The 18528-nt window shown below is 32.5% G+C and overlaps 1 protein-coding gene and 1 pseudogene across 1 annotated transcript; both read left to right on the top strand.

Annotated features, from left to right (window-relative positions):
• The first annotated feature begins 736 nt into the window (after positions 1 to 736).
• Positions 737 to 2365, top strand: LOC148878207 (uncharacterized; annotated as a pseudogene).
• Positions 2366 to 12121: 9756 nt separating this feature from the next.
• LOC148878208 (Pollen Ole e 1 allergen and extensin family protein) lies at positions 12122 to 14931 on the top strand. Its single transcript, XM_088951083.1, has 2 exons — positions 12122 to 12665; positions 14444 to 14931. The coding sequence occupies exons 1-2, from the start codon at positions 12518 to 12520 to the stop codon at positions 14725 to 14727; spliced, it is 432 nt and encodes a 143-aa protein (XP_088807209.1). The 5' UTR covers positions 12122 to 12517; the 3' UTR covers positions 14728 to 14931.
• The last annotated feature ends 3597 nt before the right edge of the window (positions 14932 to 18528 follow it).

Genomic DNA, 18528 nt, shown 5'->3' on the forward strand with positions numbered 1-18528 from the left:
CTCTCTGATCTGCAAAGAACCCATATCCAGTCATCATCCGCCGTTAACTCATGTTAATAATTAAGAAGGATTAGTCAATTGTCAATAAATGTAGGGCTAATCAATTTTCAAACAGTAAGGTACACTTAATCAATTAGCTAAACCATAAGAATAGTTTAAGAAATTTATCCTTTTAAAATTTGGTGAAATTTTTGATTTAATATATCATAAGTATTAGTCAATGCAAATTAACCTGGTGTGAATCAAAAGGCATGGAATTCTTATCATTGATTTTAAAATCATTATTTTGTGTATCACAAATATTAACCAATTGATAGTAAATACATCTGATGAAACATGATAAGATTGGATTTGCTCTTAGCAATACCATACTTGCACCATACTCACAATCCTTTGCACCATACTCACAATCCGAACTCTATAACATCATTGATTGTAATTTTAATGCAATTTGGCTGGGAAGCCCTGTGAGAATGGGAATTATAGATGTATCCTTGGAAATTTCCAAAGAGGGATTGAGTACAGAGATTTGCTGCACACAATAAATGTGGATGCCTTTCTAAGAAGAATATGATTACACAGGAAGGGTGTGACTCTCCAGTTACCCACTACTTTGTTAACGTTTTATGAGATAATGAGATTGCAGTGCTTTTAAGTCTATTGACTATTGGAGCTAAGAAATTACTTACAACGTTCTCCACTTCTCTCTTTAACATCTCCTCTTATCGGTTCAACAATGGCGAGAGTACTGGAAAACACAGAGCCATTAGGCAGCGACACCATTGTTGACGAGAGAGAGGAAACAATGGTGTCCCTTACAGGAGGACAACTAACGTTGAGGATGGCCAGATTCCTCAAACCCAGCACAGGTTATCCTGGTGAAGCCGTTGAAGTCCCCTCAGTTCCCCTCTTATTTGATACAGCGGCTTCTGGGCTCCCAAAATGGCCTATAAAGATTGCTTTCAAAGGGTGGATGTGGAGAAATCCGCAGAAATGGAAAGAATGGATCGAGGGTTTGCATCCACATTACGGAGACGTTTGGAAGGATGTCGGTATACACGAAGCAATCAGGAGTTCTGCATGTCAAATTCGAAGAGATGGTGAACTCATACTCCGGTTAGTCGAGTTCTGGTGCCCAGAGACGAACACGTTTGTCTTCCCTTGGGGAGAAGCAACCATTACGCTGGAGGACGTCTTTGTTCTTGGAGGATTCTCGATTCTAGGTGAATCCGTAACAGGTAGCTTGCCGGAAGCGCTTGCAGCGATAGGAGAAGAGATGAACAAAGAGCGGAGGAAATTTTCGAAAACAAAAGCAAGGAAAGCCAGCCACTTGGATACTTTATGGGTCGTGGGGGGGGGGGGTGGGAATCGGAACACGTAGCCTTTCTTTCCTTGTGGCTCTCCAAGTTCGTGTTCCCTGCGCCTCCCTTCAAGACCGTGAGCTCCGACGTGTTTCCGATCTCAATTCGTCTGGCCAAAGGCACCCTACTTGCTCTGGCTCCAGCCGTCCTGGCAAGCATTTACCGGGACTTGCGTATACTCAAGGAGCAAGTTTTAACTGCTGCTGCTTCCACCGATTCGGCCGACGAGAGCAAAGATGGTGTACCCTTTGCTGTTTGGGCTCCGCTCCAACTAGTCCAGATGTGGGCATGGGAACCAAGGTGAGCCAAGAGCAGCCCAGTGGCAGGACTTGAATTCGGAAGTGGAACCTGAAACGATGAGGTCGGTTATTGCGAGCTTGCCTGAGAATTTTCTGTGGCGCCCTTACGTCGCCAACCTTGTTAGTAATTGGAAACCACCTTCCTTCTACAAGGAACAAGAGGGGTGGTTCTTGGATTGCCCAGATTTGAATACAGAACTGCGGTCATTCGCCCGCTGCTTGAGAGCTTGTGAGCTAGTGGGACTCATGTGTATAGAGCAGTATCTTCCTCACCGGGTGGCAATGCAGTTTGGGATAGACCAAGATCTTACTGGTCGTTTCATTCGGTGCAATGCAACGTGGGAAGACGCCTGGAGAACTTATGACAACCCTCGAAGATATGCCAGGTTCTACATTCCTGCGCGACTCTTCGAGTCGGATGTCACCATGAGATATCTCGAGTGGTGGAAGCAAATGAAAAACCCACCACCACCTGAGAGATCACCACAGAGGGAAGGGAATACGGCAGAAAGCCCATGCTCCTTTGATGCAATTGCAAAATATACTTCCAGACGTTACGGGTGGGGAAGACAAGACTGTGCTGATGAAGAAAGCAGCAAAGAAGAAGTACCCACACCTATACGTGATCTGGAAGCCCGAATAGCTAAACTCGAGAGAAGTTATGATGAGCGTATAGCCCAACTAAAGAAATGCATCCGCCGGTGAAGATGATGAGATGGGCATTTATGCAAGTAATTGGTTGCGCTAGCTCCCACAAAGGCACAAAGCCACAAACCGTATCATATTCCGGATATTCTACAAACATGTGTGTGGCATTGAAAAACATTACAAAACATACAGTTGCATTCTCTCGTCGTTTCATAGCATTATTTCTGATTTTGCAATGTAGTGAAGTCCAGCAGGTGAGGAGGATTTTGTGATAACAGAATTAACATACTAGAATATTAGGCCTTTTCTACAGTCAATCCCGTTCCGCTTTGAATTTGATTATAGTTTGAGTTGATTGGATTTACTAGTTTTTTTTATATGACTGATTGGATTTGTTTCAAATAGGTTTTTTTTTTTTTTGTGTGTGTGTTTGGTGCCATGCACCATTAATAACCCCTTTTTCCTAAATGCGTGGCTAAGGAATTGATTCTTATATATATATATATATATATATATATATATATATATATATATATATATATTTGAAGAGCTACGTGTAGGTGGGATTCAATATTAATCAATCAGCTGATTGGCATCTTGCAAAAAAATTTATAGAAAAAGAAATAAGATCAAATCAGAACCCAAAAGAATTGATTCCACTTTAATGTTGGAGCAAACCAAACCAGCTAACATATTAATTAACAGGCAACAAGTCACCCCTTGGTTTTTTTTAGTGGTGACCTTTTCTAAGGCAAATTTGTTTCAAAGCTTAAACTTAAAACCCAAAACTTTGTCGTTTTACATTAAGAAAATTAAAATTAAAATTAAAATGAATGGTGAATATTAAGTAGGAAAACCAATGGTACAGTGTGGAATTGAACATGTGACCACTCTAGTGGGTCCACCACTGTATGGACAATGTAGGTCAACCACAAAATCTTTTCACTTGCTCCATAAAGCTATCTTGTACGTATATTGTATCTTGAGAAAAATAAAAGTGTGTAGTGAGTGAGATTGTGAAAGGGTGTTTTTTGGATAATAAGATAGGGTCTGTGAAAGAGGCTATAAACATTATAATTGATGTTCTCACTATTATATTATTTTATAGTAACCTAATTTCTTTTAAGCTTGTAGACATAGGTTATAACCAAAACCACGTAAATATTATATGTATATGTATATGTGCTGCTTTATTTCTTGTTATATTGTTCATTTTGGTTCAAGGCAAATATTTGATGATGGGTAATAAAACTTCATTTGGTTTTTTAGTTAGAGATCATGGTAAGGTCCGCTGGTGGGAAAAAGGTGGTTCTTGTAAATCTGTTTCTCCTAAAGGGATGGATTCGGATTGGGCTTTTTACAAAATTTGAATAGCGTGCTCTAGAGGCCCGAGTCCAAAGCAGTCTAAGATGCTAACCCGGACCAACCCAAGGTCTGCAATGTAAGAAATTATGAACCAATGTTTTTAACTGCAGTTGATTCGGATGATTGGACAGTTTGGCCTGGGAATTGTTTAGGTAATTAGTTTTGTTTTACTTCAAACCTGATCTTTGGCAAAAAACTGTTGAATTGGTCAATGATTCGTTAACTCGGATGATCAAATCATCAATCCATTCAATGGTTTTGACTTTTTTATATTAATTATTGTTTTTTAATTTTTGTCAAAACGGACCATCCATTTGAACCAAACAATCGAATAGTTCCGATTCTAGGTTGTTTAAGAAGGCATCCAGAAAGTGATAATCTTCAACGCGCTTATGAATTTACTGTCTTAATGATATTGAGAATTCTTGCAGCGGGATATCTTTTATTATGCAAGGATATCTCGCTCTGTGCTGGCCGACCTGTGAAGTTCTAGTGGATCCCAAGAGAATCAAATATGTCAGTTCATGTCTCCCATCTATGTTTATATTGACTACTCAACCTCCATGAGTTTGTATCTTGTATCTTGGGTAAAGTGTCATCTAATTCTCTTTACCAAATATAAATGTCTTTCGAGTGTCATCTAATATTCTTTAATTATCAATGATCTAAACGTTGACAAAAAATGAATAGTCATAAATTTTTGCCTCTTCTATTCAAGAAAGTCGGGATCATATCTTAGTGGGCATTTTGGTAACCCAACTTTCTTAAATGAAAGAGGCAAGGATTTGAGATTGTTCATTTTTTGTCAATGTTTGGATGGTTAATAAAAAAATTAGATAACACTTGAAAGACATTTGTGTCTTTTCAAATACCACTTAACAACTGCTTAATAGGAGATACTAAATTGACACGTTTTGAAAGTTCAAGTACTGAATTGTTGTATTTTAAAGTTTAAGGAACAAAGGCACTGGGCCCGAAGTATAGGGTACTAATAAAAAATTTTTCCTAATTAGTAATAGCTGGTAGATCACAATTAAGGGATAATGCAAGCATAAATGGGGGTTTGGTGACTATATAGTCAGAAAACCAATAAATTCTTTGAGGGAAAGCAAATCATAAATTTCTGTGGAAATTGCATCTTTTTGGTTTCCTTTGGGTTACCGAAAAATGTGTGGTATATACATACATACATACATACATACATACATACATACATACATACATACATATAAATATATATATATATATATATATATATATATATATATATATATATATATATATATTAAAATTGGTTTATCCATGTCAACATGTCTCTTCTTTGAGAGAAGCTATTTATCTATTTTCTCTATTTTTTTTGTATTTTTCTTATTTTCTTTTGTTTTAAAAAATATAAAACAATAATCATTGCTTATCTTGATTAGATTAATAAAGTTGCACACTATTAGAGAGAGACCTTTGGGTTTTCCAATGCCTCTTATTTTAATGCATGTTATTATTACATTTAAGAGATAGAGAGAGAGAGAGAAGTAATAATGTAAATCAAATTATAATATAAATAGGATGAGGTTAAACAATAAAAATATATTAATTTAAAAATTCACTAAACTTCCACTAAAAATAAATATTAACAAAACTTAGTAAATAAGAAAGTTAAATATAAAAATATTAATTGATAGTTTTAAACTTTTAATAATATTATTAGATAACTTGTGAGCTGAGACCTTTATTGTGCATAATGAACTCATTAAAAATGATAAAAATTAATGACAATTTAAAATGCAGAAGCCATTTTATTAACAATATTTTATTACAAAAATTATTGAATAATAATGAAAAAAATACCAACAATTAATTAAAAATAAGAAATTTAAATATATAAATATTAATTGATAGTTTTAATAATATTATTAGATAATTTTGTATTAATGTATTTTTAATTAATTATTATTTTTATGAGTTGAGACCTTTATTGTGCATAATAAACTCATTAAAATGATAAAAATTAATAAAATTTAAAATGCAGAACCCATTTTATTAACAGTATTTTATTGCAAAAATTACTTATATGCAAAAATTACTAAATAATAATGAAAAATTACCAACAATTAATTAAAAATCCAAAAATTCTGAAAACCTTAATATAATTAAAAAATATTGAAATTAACAATATTTTATATTAATAAGGGTATTTACTAAAAATAATTAAAAAGTACAATTAATATTATTTTTTATTGACCATCAATAAAAATTGGAATGGTAAAAGTTCAATTAATATTACCCCTTACCGTTATTTCTATTTGTTTTGTCGTTGTTTAAAAGTCCATTAGTTTTTGTTTTGGAAATTCTGATTTTTATTTCCAAAATTACCCTCCCTATTTATTATATCATTTATATGCTTTACTCTTGTAACTATGTTTATTAATTTATTTTCTTCAAAACCAACAATAAGGGGTTATTGTAGAGGTGTAAATCGGGTCATGCTGCCAGTGGCCCAATATGGTCCAACACGATTTTGAGCTGGCCCAGCTTGGTATGGCACGATCGAGCGGGCCATGTCACCTGTAGTCCACATGCCGGCATGGACCAACACAACCCATATATATTTATATATTGTATATATTATAATAATTATATAATATATTAATATATATAATTTTATCTTCAATTTTATTGTATTATTTCATTTTATTATTGCATATATAATCACTTGTATACATCAAATTTCATATAAAATAAAATTTTAAGATCTTTTTAATTTTTTGTTTATATTTTTTAATTTATGTTAAAATTGTCATTATTTTTTTCAAAAATTAAAAAAAAAACATGGCTTGACCCAGTTTGTGGCCTGGCTTGGCCCAAGGTTTGGCCCGAAGAATGGCATGACATAGGCCCATGTGGGCTTGGGACGTGAATTGTGCTGAACTGACCCCCCAAAATATCCTAGGGGAGGGAAGCGCAGCCTAACTCAGCCCGTAGGCCGACATAAAACGACATGCACTTTGCACGTGCCGCATGCGGGTCGTGCCATGTTGGCCTAGCATGACTCGATTTACACCTCTAGGTGATTGATTGAAAAATATGTGAATAGAAATAATATAGGTTTTTAGACACTTGGAACTAATGGAGTTCCAAGTGTTTTTGCTCTTTATTTTCGATTATGTTCAGTTTTTTTGCCTTTCATCTCAAGAAGTTTCAACAACAATATATGCCAAAATCATACTCAATATCATCTTTATCACAATTGCAATGTTCTATTATCTCTTTCACTCTTTTAAGCTATGAAAATGCAATAGAAATTTATGTTTCACATCATGCTTTAGTTTAAAATTGAGTTTCTTTGATAATTATTTATGTTTAATTAATTTTAAGCAGTTAGGGTTTTGGTTTAATAAGTTTTGATTTATAAGTTTCTAGCACTTTTCATCTTTGGGTGTAATTCAATGTTTAATCTTGTGACTTTAGCAGGCTTACATTTGCCTAAATCAAGTTTATATTTGTAATTTCTAAGCATTTTTTGGTGTTTTGTAATTTGTAAGTTCTCACACACCTAATTCTCTTAACCATCAGTGAAAGACACCATAAAAATCCTAAAACTTAGTGTTTATTCTACATGAAGATCCAAGTTGTTTGCTTTCAACATCTTGTACTTGCAAGGTAAGAGAAAAACCCTCGTGTTGGTTTGCTTTTGGCATCCTCTAGGTTTTGTTTCAACATCTTGCATTGGAAAGTTGAGAGCAAACCCCCCTGCTGTTATGCTCTTTAATTGAACTGAATCTATGCCACACTATTCCAACTAGGATTAGTCCTTGGATTTTAATTTATGATTGACACGAACATTATGGTTGGTTCCATAGCCCTCTAAGCTATTGTGCTAATGTTGCAATATGGAGTTTTTTGCATACTTATATAAACACATTACACATGTCAAATGGAATTTATGATCATGTTTTAAGTCAGTTTTGTTTTATTTAACATTAGCAGTCACACTCAACTAGGATGAAGTAATTAAAGTATGATTTTATTTTAGGACAATCAAACAGATTGGCACTAACACAAGTGAAGAATCAAACAAGTGGTTATACTTAACTTGGTTAAGATCTATATCTGGTTGTAGTATCATTCATTGGTTCAAATATCCCAGCGAACATGCATCCATCTACTCTTGACTCTCTTTCCCTTCACAAATCACAATACCATTCTTTAAAATACTAGCAGGGACCCGTCGATGCACGAGATTTGTTAAGTTAAAGGTAAACAATAGAAACATGTAAGAGTATACAATTGTTTTATATAATAATTAATAATCATTTATATTTTATATACTACATTTAATATTTTTTTACGATACAAAAATAACAGTAATTAATTTTAGATAGGATTATTTATCAAACTTAGGGATTGAAATTTTCTCCATTTCCTCGATCTTTGTGGGAATTTGCCCTAAATGGGGTAGAGATGGGGATGATTTTCCCCATGTCGGGATGGAGATGGGGAAATTTTCATCCCCTGTTAGCAAGGACGGGGAGAGCACTCCCTACCCCGTGTGGACCTGGATCCCCACTAATATATATGTATATACTCATACATTTATATATGTATATATGTACACATATGTCTATATGTTAATATTTTTAAAAATATGGTTGAATATGTTTGAATATTTTCTAATAAAATTATAAATTTTAATTATTTTATTTTTATTTTTTAAATAAAATAAAACACCATAATGGTTGACTTTGTAAAGAATCACAGGGAGTGGGGATTCCCACGGGATGGGGATAACATTGTCCCCGTTAGTGGGGATGGGGATGGGGATGTGGATGGGGATTTTCATGGGGATGGGGATGGGGAGAGCCTCATTGTCCCCGTACTGCCTTGTTGCCATTCCGAATCAAACTAATGAAACTGACCAACCCGATTTTGAGTATTTCTAGTTAGCTTTGGTTCAACAATTTCCCAATCTTACTGGGTTGGATTAGTTTCGCTTTGACCATTTGTAAACTAACTAAGATCGAATGACCCAACCATAGATATATATTAATATTTTATATTTTAAATACATGTTTTATAATACAAGAAAGTAGGAAAATTCCAATGTCTTAGGCTAAAATAGTTTATATCAGAAATTTATTTTTTTAATAATGCAATTGTACTTTTTAATTTAAAATTAAATTTTTAAGTTTAAATCTTTTGAATTGGTTGATGAAACAGTAAATTGACCCAAATCGATATAACTTGAGTGACCAATCCCCTAACCTGGCCAAGTCGATTTGTTTGGCCAAATAATCTACAATTGAATTTAATTTAAAATTAATTTTTTAAGTTTAAATCTTTTGAACCGACTGACCAAACAAAAAATTGACCCAAACCGATATAACTTGAGTGACCAATCACCTAACCTGGTCAAGTCGATTTGGTTGGCCAAACAATCTACAATTGAATTGAACCAACCCGAGAACAATAGTTTAATCTCCAATAATTAATAAAAAATTATAATGAAAATACACGATAAATTAAATTTAAAATGCTAAATAATAGTAGTTTCAACTCCAATAATTATTGAAAAATTTCTATTAAATAACAAAACAAAAATATATGTATACATAATTATTGAAAATATAATTATCACAAAAAATAAATAATTACTAAAATACAATAAATATTAATTTTAGTATAGATAAATATATAATATATAAGACTTCGTTTTTAAAATTATTAATAAAAATAAATTTTTGAAAGTTATTTTCTACAATTATAAATTGGTACAAATGAAATTAGTTATTTACAATATTATTTATTTATTTAAATAATATCACTATTTAAATTTTAAAATATTAATTACTTGTCGAATTTAATAATCCATAAAATTATAATATTATTAATACATAAGTTTGTTATTTTAACTATTTAAATTTTAGTTATGTTAAATATTTTGTTATTTTAAGTATTTAGTTATTTAACTAAATATTTAAAATCTTAATCTACTTATTATAATTGAAAGTTATTCAGTAACTATTTAAAATATATTATTAATTTATTAATTTTAATATTTTGTTATTGAAATATTTAAATAGTATTTCATTTTTAATGTTATATTTTTATTATTTGAATAACATTTAGATTGAAAAATAAAAAAAATCATAATTTATATTGTTTGTACATAATTTTGTGATGAGTTTTGTAAAATTATATAATTATTAAAAGTATGAATATTATTAAATCGATTGTTATTATTTTTTGTCTTTTTAATAAATATTTTAAAGTTTTTATATAATTTTGTTAGAATATTTAAATAATTCTTAAATTTTTTAATTCAAACTTTCTTTAGATAGATGTAGATAAAATGTGGGGGAGAAGATAAATAATAATTAGAGATAATTTAGGAGAGAAATTCTCTTCTAAAATAGAGAGAAATTAGGAGAGAAATTCTCTTCTAAAATAGAGATAAATTAGGAGAAAGTTGGGGATAGTGGAGGAGGTTGTTTAGGAGAAATTTTAAAATATTAGATTATTTAAGTTATTGGAACGTGAGAGAGAGAGAGAGAGAGAGAGAGAGAGAGAGAGAGAGAGAGAGAGAGAGAGAGAGAGAGAGAGAGATTTTAGTTTTTAGGAAGATTTATAGATGTGCCCAAAATTGTTTCATATTTTTTTTGTACTATTCTATTTTAAAAATTATTTTTAATTATACATCACGGGTTAACCTATTTGACCTAAAAGGTTGAACCACTAACCCCCCCCTAGATAAGAAGTTGGTTTAATTTCCCATCGGTTTTAAATTGTATATTTGATGTCCATCATTAATAAAATTATGTCTATTTTATCATACTTATTTTTTAATATGAAAAATATATAATAATAGAAACATGTCCAATTTTTTTCAATTTTTTTTTCTATATTTTTTGTAATTTTATATTTATAAAATTGTATTATTTATTTATGATATCATGAAATAATCCATTTGACCCAAATGGTTGAAGTACTTACCCACCACCACTTAGATGGAAAATATGATTTCATTTCTAGCTTTATTTTAAAAATATAAAAATTCATTCTATTAATAATTATTGTGTATGGATTTATTAGTGGAATTTAATGATGATAAACAAAAGTATAAATGTTGGATTTAATGAGAGAGAATGTGATTTATTTAATGACTTAAATGTGAGACTTAATGAGTAAAGAAAAATTCTAATGGTATTCTTTTAATTATATTTTCTGCCCTTTCAATGGAGATGAACTAAATTCAAGATGAGGGGTATTTTAGTAAAAAAAAATTCTAGAAGCCAATACATCCTAGATCTGTTAGCCCTAGAGACATTGGTATTAGTGGTATTAGTAAATTAATGTAGGTCTTCTATTTCTCCTTGGACTTTCTATTTCTCTCCTTATTTTTTTATCAAACCAAACACATTCTTAGGGTAATAAATGTGTTACTTTGATCTACATATTGTGTATGTGTAAGGTATATGAATGGCCGAATCCAAGAGGACAACTACACTAATTGACATCCAATATTAAGATGGATATGATTATAATTTAGGGGATTGTTTGATAATGGCTGAATTTTCTAAGAGTTCATTTGGTTTGCAGTTGAAATTGGAATTTGAATGAAAATTCTTTAGCATCTGAATTAGAATGATCTATTCCCATAGTCTATTTGGAAGTATTTTAAGACAATTTCTAAACAAAAAAATTAATGAATCAATTTTTAGAGATTTGCCATTTTTTTTGACACCTAAGAGATATACCATTAAAGCTTTGAAATTTATCTGGCAAAATAAAGGAACAAAGGGTAAGGTGTTAAAATTTTAAGGGAAAATTCATTTTAGTACCCTAAACTTTGGGGATAGTGTTAAGTTAGTACTTGAACTTTCAAACATGTCACTACAGTACCTAAACTTTTAAAAAGTGTCAAGTTGATCCCTATTGTTAATCGATCCTCAGTTATTTATTGAAAATGTCAAAATTATCCTTCAAAAGAAGAAATTGTTCATTGTTTTCTATAACCGGTTGAGGTGTTTGAGATTCTAGACTAATAAAGTCATTGTCTTTTACCTTTAGATATGAAATACATTATTATCTAGTTATTTTTTTGCTTTCATTTATTATTTCCTTCTATCATATTTCATGTTTTTTCTCTCTTTTTCTTTGAAGATAACTGGTTCAGCCTCAAGGTAGAAAACAATGAACAATATATTCTTTTGAAGGGTAGTTTAGACATTTTCAACAAAGAACTAATGATCGATTAACGATAAGGACCAACTTGACACTTTTTGAAAGTTTAAACTGTTAGATATTTAAAAGTTCAAGTAATAACTTGACATTAATCGTCTAATCTTAAAGTTTAGGGTACTAAATTGAAGATTTTAAATAGGGTAGTTCCCGGTCATTTTTATAAGTTGAAAGCATTCAATGTCTGTTACGACTTACGAGAAGTAACCGAGGGGAGCTTTATAAATTGTTACAAAAACGAGGGGAGGGTTTTATAATTTTCACTTGCAGAAAACATCGCTCTGGTAACGAACCCTTGATTTAATCTGTGAACGCTATGGATGCGACGTTTGAGCCTGGTTTACCTAAGATCATCCACAGTCCACAAAGTAGAAGCAGTTAGCAGTAGTTAACTGTGAGTCACCGACAGTTCAGAGGGCAGACGCAGGAATTTGTACAACGATCGTCTTAGCAGATGCGGGCTCCGTAGGTAAACAAGTGTAGAAAAAGAGTAAAAGTAGAAGTGCAAAGCTGTAAAACCAGGTGTGAATAAAGTCTCTCTGACCGTGAAAAAATAGAGCCATCTTCAGGGGACTAGAATCTCGCGAATCGGAGGCTCGGAGCATAGAGATGGAGACGGAAAAGAGAATTCTGATGGGTCTCTGCTTCCTAATGATTCTATCCGGTGTGAAATCTTGGACAGGTGAAATCCGTGGCAGAGTTGTCTGTGATGTCTGCGGGGATTCTACTATTGGACCTGAAGACCATGTTTTGGAAGGTAAGTTCAATGCATGCGCTCATATTCGCCATATTTTGCAGTCATAATTTGTTCTTTTGCGTCTTATTTGTTTGTTTTTTATTTGGATGAAATCCCCTTGCTGGATTATGGCGTTTGCCTTGTAATTGGCCATGAATTTTGCTAGAAATTGAACTATTGTTTGATTAATGATCGTTTCGGTATTAACCTTGAGATGTGGGTGGGTTAGGATTTAAGAAGGGTTTTTGAAATTGATCATGAAGATAACTGGGTTGGTGGGTTCTTTTATTTATTTTTTATTATATTATGGTGATTAAGCGGAAAAGTTATAGTTCCATCTGTTATGTTATTATGATTATAAATTGGATGATTATGTACAGGTTTTGTTTTATGAGTGGCAGCATATACATGAAGGATGAAAACCCATCTTCTGATTTTGCTTTCTAGGCATTATGTGTGCTAATAGTTTTAATTGTACAATTAAGAGAACTTCCTTTCAACTTCTGTCATCTTGGTTTTCCTTTTTATAGACTGTCGATACTCGGTCTATAAATGCTGGAAATCAGGCAAATGCATCTTCAAGGAAAGAAGAGGCATGAGGGAACAGGCAATGCATCTACCAACTAAAAAAGTGGATGAAAATAGTCTACAAACTAAGAAGTAGAGGCAAGTGGATGAAAATGATATAAGTTTCTTATTTTGTATATAGGGAGTTCATTTAAAATAATAATATTTTCTTAAAATTGGTGTGCAAATGAAGTTTAGGGATCTCCTTATCTATGACAAATTTTTACTTAAGACTCTGAGGTTACCAAGTCCAGTGGCTTCTCCCTAGGCCCCTACAGTCCACATTGTATTTGCAGGCTACATATCACTGTGATTATCTTACAAGAGTTTTGTCAGATTGTTTTTATTATTGTATGCGGATAACTTTCATGTTTAACTTATGAAAGAGGGGAAAAGAAAGTGAGACCTGGGGTCGGTGGTCAGCCTCTTGGGAAGCTATTTATTTAACTTGGGTTTCTCTTTGAGACAAAAGGAAATAATTTTCTAGACAAAGCTGAGCTTGGTTGTCTTGGGGATTGTTTATATCCTGAATTCTTAGGTCAGGCATTTGAGGTTCAAATGTTGATAGCAGGGACTATAGTCAGTGTACTCTTATGAAGTCAGGCACTGGCAATTGAGGAGATCTGATCCATAGTTTTCCTTGTCAGAGTTGGGAGTGTAATTACCTACTTCCCATGGTACAGCATCCTTCCTCACAGGGTGACTTACATATCTAGTCATGATTTTGAGAGCGAATTTTAGCAAAAGGGACTGGTTAATTTACTAATCTGATGTTGCTAGGAATTGTCTTTCTGGTCTGACTACATCTTTGAGGAATGATGGGTCTAGTCCAAGATTTCTTGGGTTTGTGACTTTGATATTCCTACTTATAAACAAGTTGACAATGGTGATTTTAGGAAGAGTTTCAAGGCTACTGTAGAGTGTATCAATTTTTCTTGTGGAAAGGAGGAACATCTATTAGCACGAGATTTTCAAGGTTAATTGTCATGCTGTGTTGAATGTCTTATTTTCCTTGTGTGTGATCCATGGTCATGCAGATTGCACAGAAATTCCAGCCAAAAACTGTGTTTAATAATCAATAAGTGATAACATGATTGGCTAGTTAAGTTGCTCATGACCTCAGAAAATGTGGTAGATCATGTGCACCCCCATTTTTTTTACCAAAGAATTAGTAGGTTGAAAATGGTTCATTCCATGGTTTCATCTGTTTTTCATTTTCTTGTTTGGTGCAGGCGCAGAGGTAGCTGTTCTTTGCATAACGAAATCTGGAGAAGTGCTCAATTATCAGGCATTCACGAATGCAAAGGGGATATACACAGTAGCAGAAACAATGCCTGAGAGTGACCGTTGGGAAACATGCTTAGCAAGGTCTATCAGCAGCTTTCATGAACACTGTATCCACCAAGGTGATGCCCATTCAGCAGTCAAGTTCGGTTACAATCATCCTTCAGGTTATTCTCGTACTGTCAGGCCATTCCTCTACAGGCCAGTCAATGTTCCTATGTACTGCATTTAAATTATGCCTTCCTATACATAAATATATAATATATTAGAAAATCATGTTGATATGAAATCAGGCAGGAGATGAGATAATGTTTATTGGGAATTGTTGAATCCCCATAATTTGTGTCACTGGCTGTTCTTTTTGGTCATGAAAGTGGAAGATTCTATTTATTTACTTCTATACCTCAATGTGAATGTGAAACTTGATTGCCTCAAACCAAATGGTTGATCTACACACTGATAAATGAACCTCTCTGGATGTTTTACAGTGGAGCTCGTGAATTGGGCTGATGTTAGTGCTAATAGATATTAAGGGGGTGTTCTGTAGTGTGGATGAGAAATTGGTGGGTGTGGATTGGTCCACACCACACCTTATGGTAGGGACCAATCCACACCACACCATAGTCCACAACTGTTCTGAATTGTGGATAGATTTTGTGGACTGGACCAGTTCATATTCACGATGGCGTTCTATAGGTCCACATCACACTTTTTGATTCCATGTATCTCATATATTTTGTAGGAGATCTACACAGTCGATCATAAATGTTTAATTTTTGCATTTTATATGGTAAGTAAATTGAAAAAAGATATCAATAAATTAATATGTAGGCAACAATTGCATTTTTTAAATAATTAAAAAAATATTATTTTAAATATTAAAAATTTAAAAAATTATATTTTAAATATTATTTGATTGATAAAATATTAAAAGATTAATATTTAAATAATGAAAAAAGAGTGGAGAAGGAGAACCATTGGACTTGTGCTAGAATTAACATTAAAAATTATTATTTTATTGATAAAATATTAAAAATTAAAGATTAAAAATTATTAAATAATTAAATAAAATGAGAGTAATTGGACCAATGTAACATAGGTGCATTACACTGAAACTTTCCCACAAACTGTCCACACCATAGTGTGAACCATCCACGAGAAAATACTGTAGACGATAACTTGGGGTGTGACCCATCCCTGTCTACGCTATTTTGTGGACGACACATAACAGAACACCATATTTTATCGTGGAGAGGACCATTTGATCCCATCTGTCCACGATATTTACACGCTACCAACTGAACGCCGCCACCCAAGTAATCTACCACTTATTGCCTTGCTACTACTGAGTTAAAGAAAAGAAAATAAAAAACATCCACAATCATTTTTGTATTAGCATCGACAATCAAATATTTCATGCCACATTCACTGTCTTTCAATTGATAGTCAAATTGTGATTGCCGCTAACACCCCTTTTTCAATCTTCATTGTCAACAACTGTTGGAAGAACAGAAAGTGGCTTTTTTTTTTTAAACTACAGATAATGTGCATTTCTTATGATGTTGAGGAGTAGAACAATATCAATGGCAAAGCAGTTCGTTGCCTCTATGTTTAACTAGTTTTAAGCAGGCAAAGAAAACATACACACAGAATCAAAGTTTTGAGTAGAACAAAGAAGTGGGTAAACATCAGGTGTTCTTCAATTCAGTTAAAAAAATTTTAGATGGCTTGATGCCACTGTATAAATGTGATCAAAATTCCTTGAACTTTCCATTTGCTTATGAAACTATAGTGACAACCTTTAGGCATGTAGAGTGTAAAACGGTTCATATAAATTGTAAATTGGGTTAGTTTTGCATTGACAAATTTACTTTCTTACTAAACAGATTTTTAGCTGTAATGGATGCAAACATGAATTTCAATAAAGCATATGCCTTTCTTTTTTATCAAAAGCTCACTTGAATGCAAATTTACTTCTTTTTTATTGATGTACTTTTACATTTTATTATCAATGTAAATATGTATTGATCTGTCATTTGTCAATACATAAATGTAATGTTGCCAAATACAGGTAAAAGTGAATCAGAGTGCAAATTTACCCAGAACCGGGATTTACACTCTATTTGCATCATTTTCAAATGCAGCTTTAGTTGTAATCTATTTTGGAACAAGGTTGGTTATTCTGTTCTGTTTTATAGTATAAGATGATATTCGGCTACAGTTTACCGGTTTTTCTGCAGTACACTTGGCTTCAACGTACCCATAGCTCATATAAAACGTGATATTTTGATCCTCCCTAAAAAAATTGGAAGATTTTTTATTATGTTTATTTTTTTCTCTCCTTTAATTCAGCTTCAGGAAATTAATTAACGGGGGTGGAAGCTACAAGGATTGTAGGACTAAAATCATTTTGATTGTGGCTTCCATTTCATTTGAGAGTAGTAGTTTAGTATCTAAAATGAAGCTATTTCCAGTTGTAAAGGGGACTCATTTTCCTTTTTTCGGCCCATTAAACATCCAGAATCTTTGTGGTTTAGTGGAGTTTGAAAAAAAAAAAAGAATGAAATATTCACTTAAAATTGGCACCAAACAATCCATGGCTGCTCAATACTTGCTTCTGAATACATATCCCAACAGCTGTGAAATTTCTAGTTACACAGAAAAAAAAAATGCACTTAAGGGTAGGGATGTCAACTAGGGGTGTTGATAGTATTTTGAAAATATGATTTTGAATTTGAGATTATACCTAATTGAATCCAATTCGGATAATTTGAATATTTATTTAGTTGAAATTGGATATGATCTGATTCGATTCGATAAGTATCTCGATTTGATTGATTATTTAATTCTTATATATAATATATAAAGCACTTAAATGTTTTATATAATTTATATGTATAATAATTAAATTATATAAATAATTTATATATTTATATACTTTATATAAATAAAATATTTTTTATATATTTATTAATTTTCTAAAATAATTAATTGGTCAAATTCAAATCGAATCGAATATTTGAATATTTAATTGAATTTGAATTCGAATATTAATTTTCAATATCTGTCGGATATCGAATCAAATTCAAATATTGAATTTTTTTAATTGGATTCGAATTTGGATATTGCCTTATTCAATCCGTTTATACCCCTAATATCAACGGGACAGGTTTGCCTCAACCCTAATCCAACCCTCCAATGTCCCAACCCGAGTGAGCTTGACCCAACAACAAAAAAAGGTTCTGAACCCAACATGACTCTATAGGGTCTAACCCGATATTGACCCAACCCACAACATTTCAATTGTATTTTTTGAACATGCTTTAAAAACTAAAAAAAACATTAGTTTAAGTTAAGAATTTGTTTTATATATTTTAAGGTGTCACTTTTTCCACAAAAAAAAGGAAGAAAGCCAAAATCAATACATAAAGAAATCTTAAACTTTAGGCTGTATTTGGTTTGAAGGAAAAGGTAGGGAAAGTAAGGGAAATGTAGAAAAACCTTTAAAAACCATGTATGGGTTTCTCTATGTTTCCCTTCCTTTCCTTACCTTTTCCTTCAAACCAAGCATAGCCTTAAAGCTATGGAGTTAGAAATCAAAAAATTATAAGAATATTATGTATATACAGCCGTATCATGACCCCGAACCCAGACCCGCATCAAAGAATCAAAACCCTAACATGCCCCTAAAGCTGAATATACCTGACTGTAACCCAACCCTGTAGGATCGGGTCAAGCCAGGTTTGCTGTTTAATCCGACCCATTGGCTTCCTTAATTAAGGGTATTAGTCTTCCAACTACAGTCCACATTGCGAATGTATTCAATCAGCACATGGAGTTAGGTTTCTGTGAAAAGTACTTTCACTTCAACAATTCAACTCTTGTAGTATCTATGGATCAAGGCAATTGTTTCAGTATAGATAACATATAATTCTTAGGGTCCATTTGGATCATAGGAATAGCCAAATAGGGGTCTGGAATTGGAATCAGATCCAAGTATCCAACTTTTGGTTGGGTGGAATTGGAATCCCAT

The sequence above is a fragment of the Nelumbo lutea genome, chromosome 1 (genome assembly GCF_056320005.1).
Source record: "Nelumbo lutea isolate HS-2025 chromosome 1, American lotus-T2T, whole genome shotgun sequence".
Taxonomy (NCBI): Eukaryota; Viridiplantae; Streptophyta; class Magnoliopsida; order Proteales; family Nelumbonaceae; genus Nelumbo; species Nelumbo lutea.

Coding starts and splice junctions, on each gene's coding strand:
- LOC148878208 (XM_088951083.1), top strand. CDS start 12,518: ATGGAGACGGAAAAGAGAATTCTGATGGGTCTCTGCTTCCTAATGATT. Junction 12,666..14,443: donor TGAAGACCATGTTTTGGAAG/GTAAGTTCAATG, acceptor TGTTTGGTGCAG/GCGCAGAGGTAGCTGTTCTT.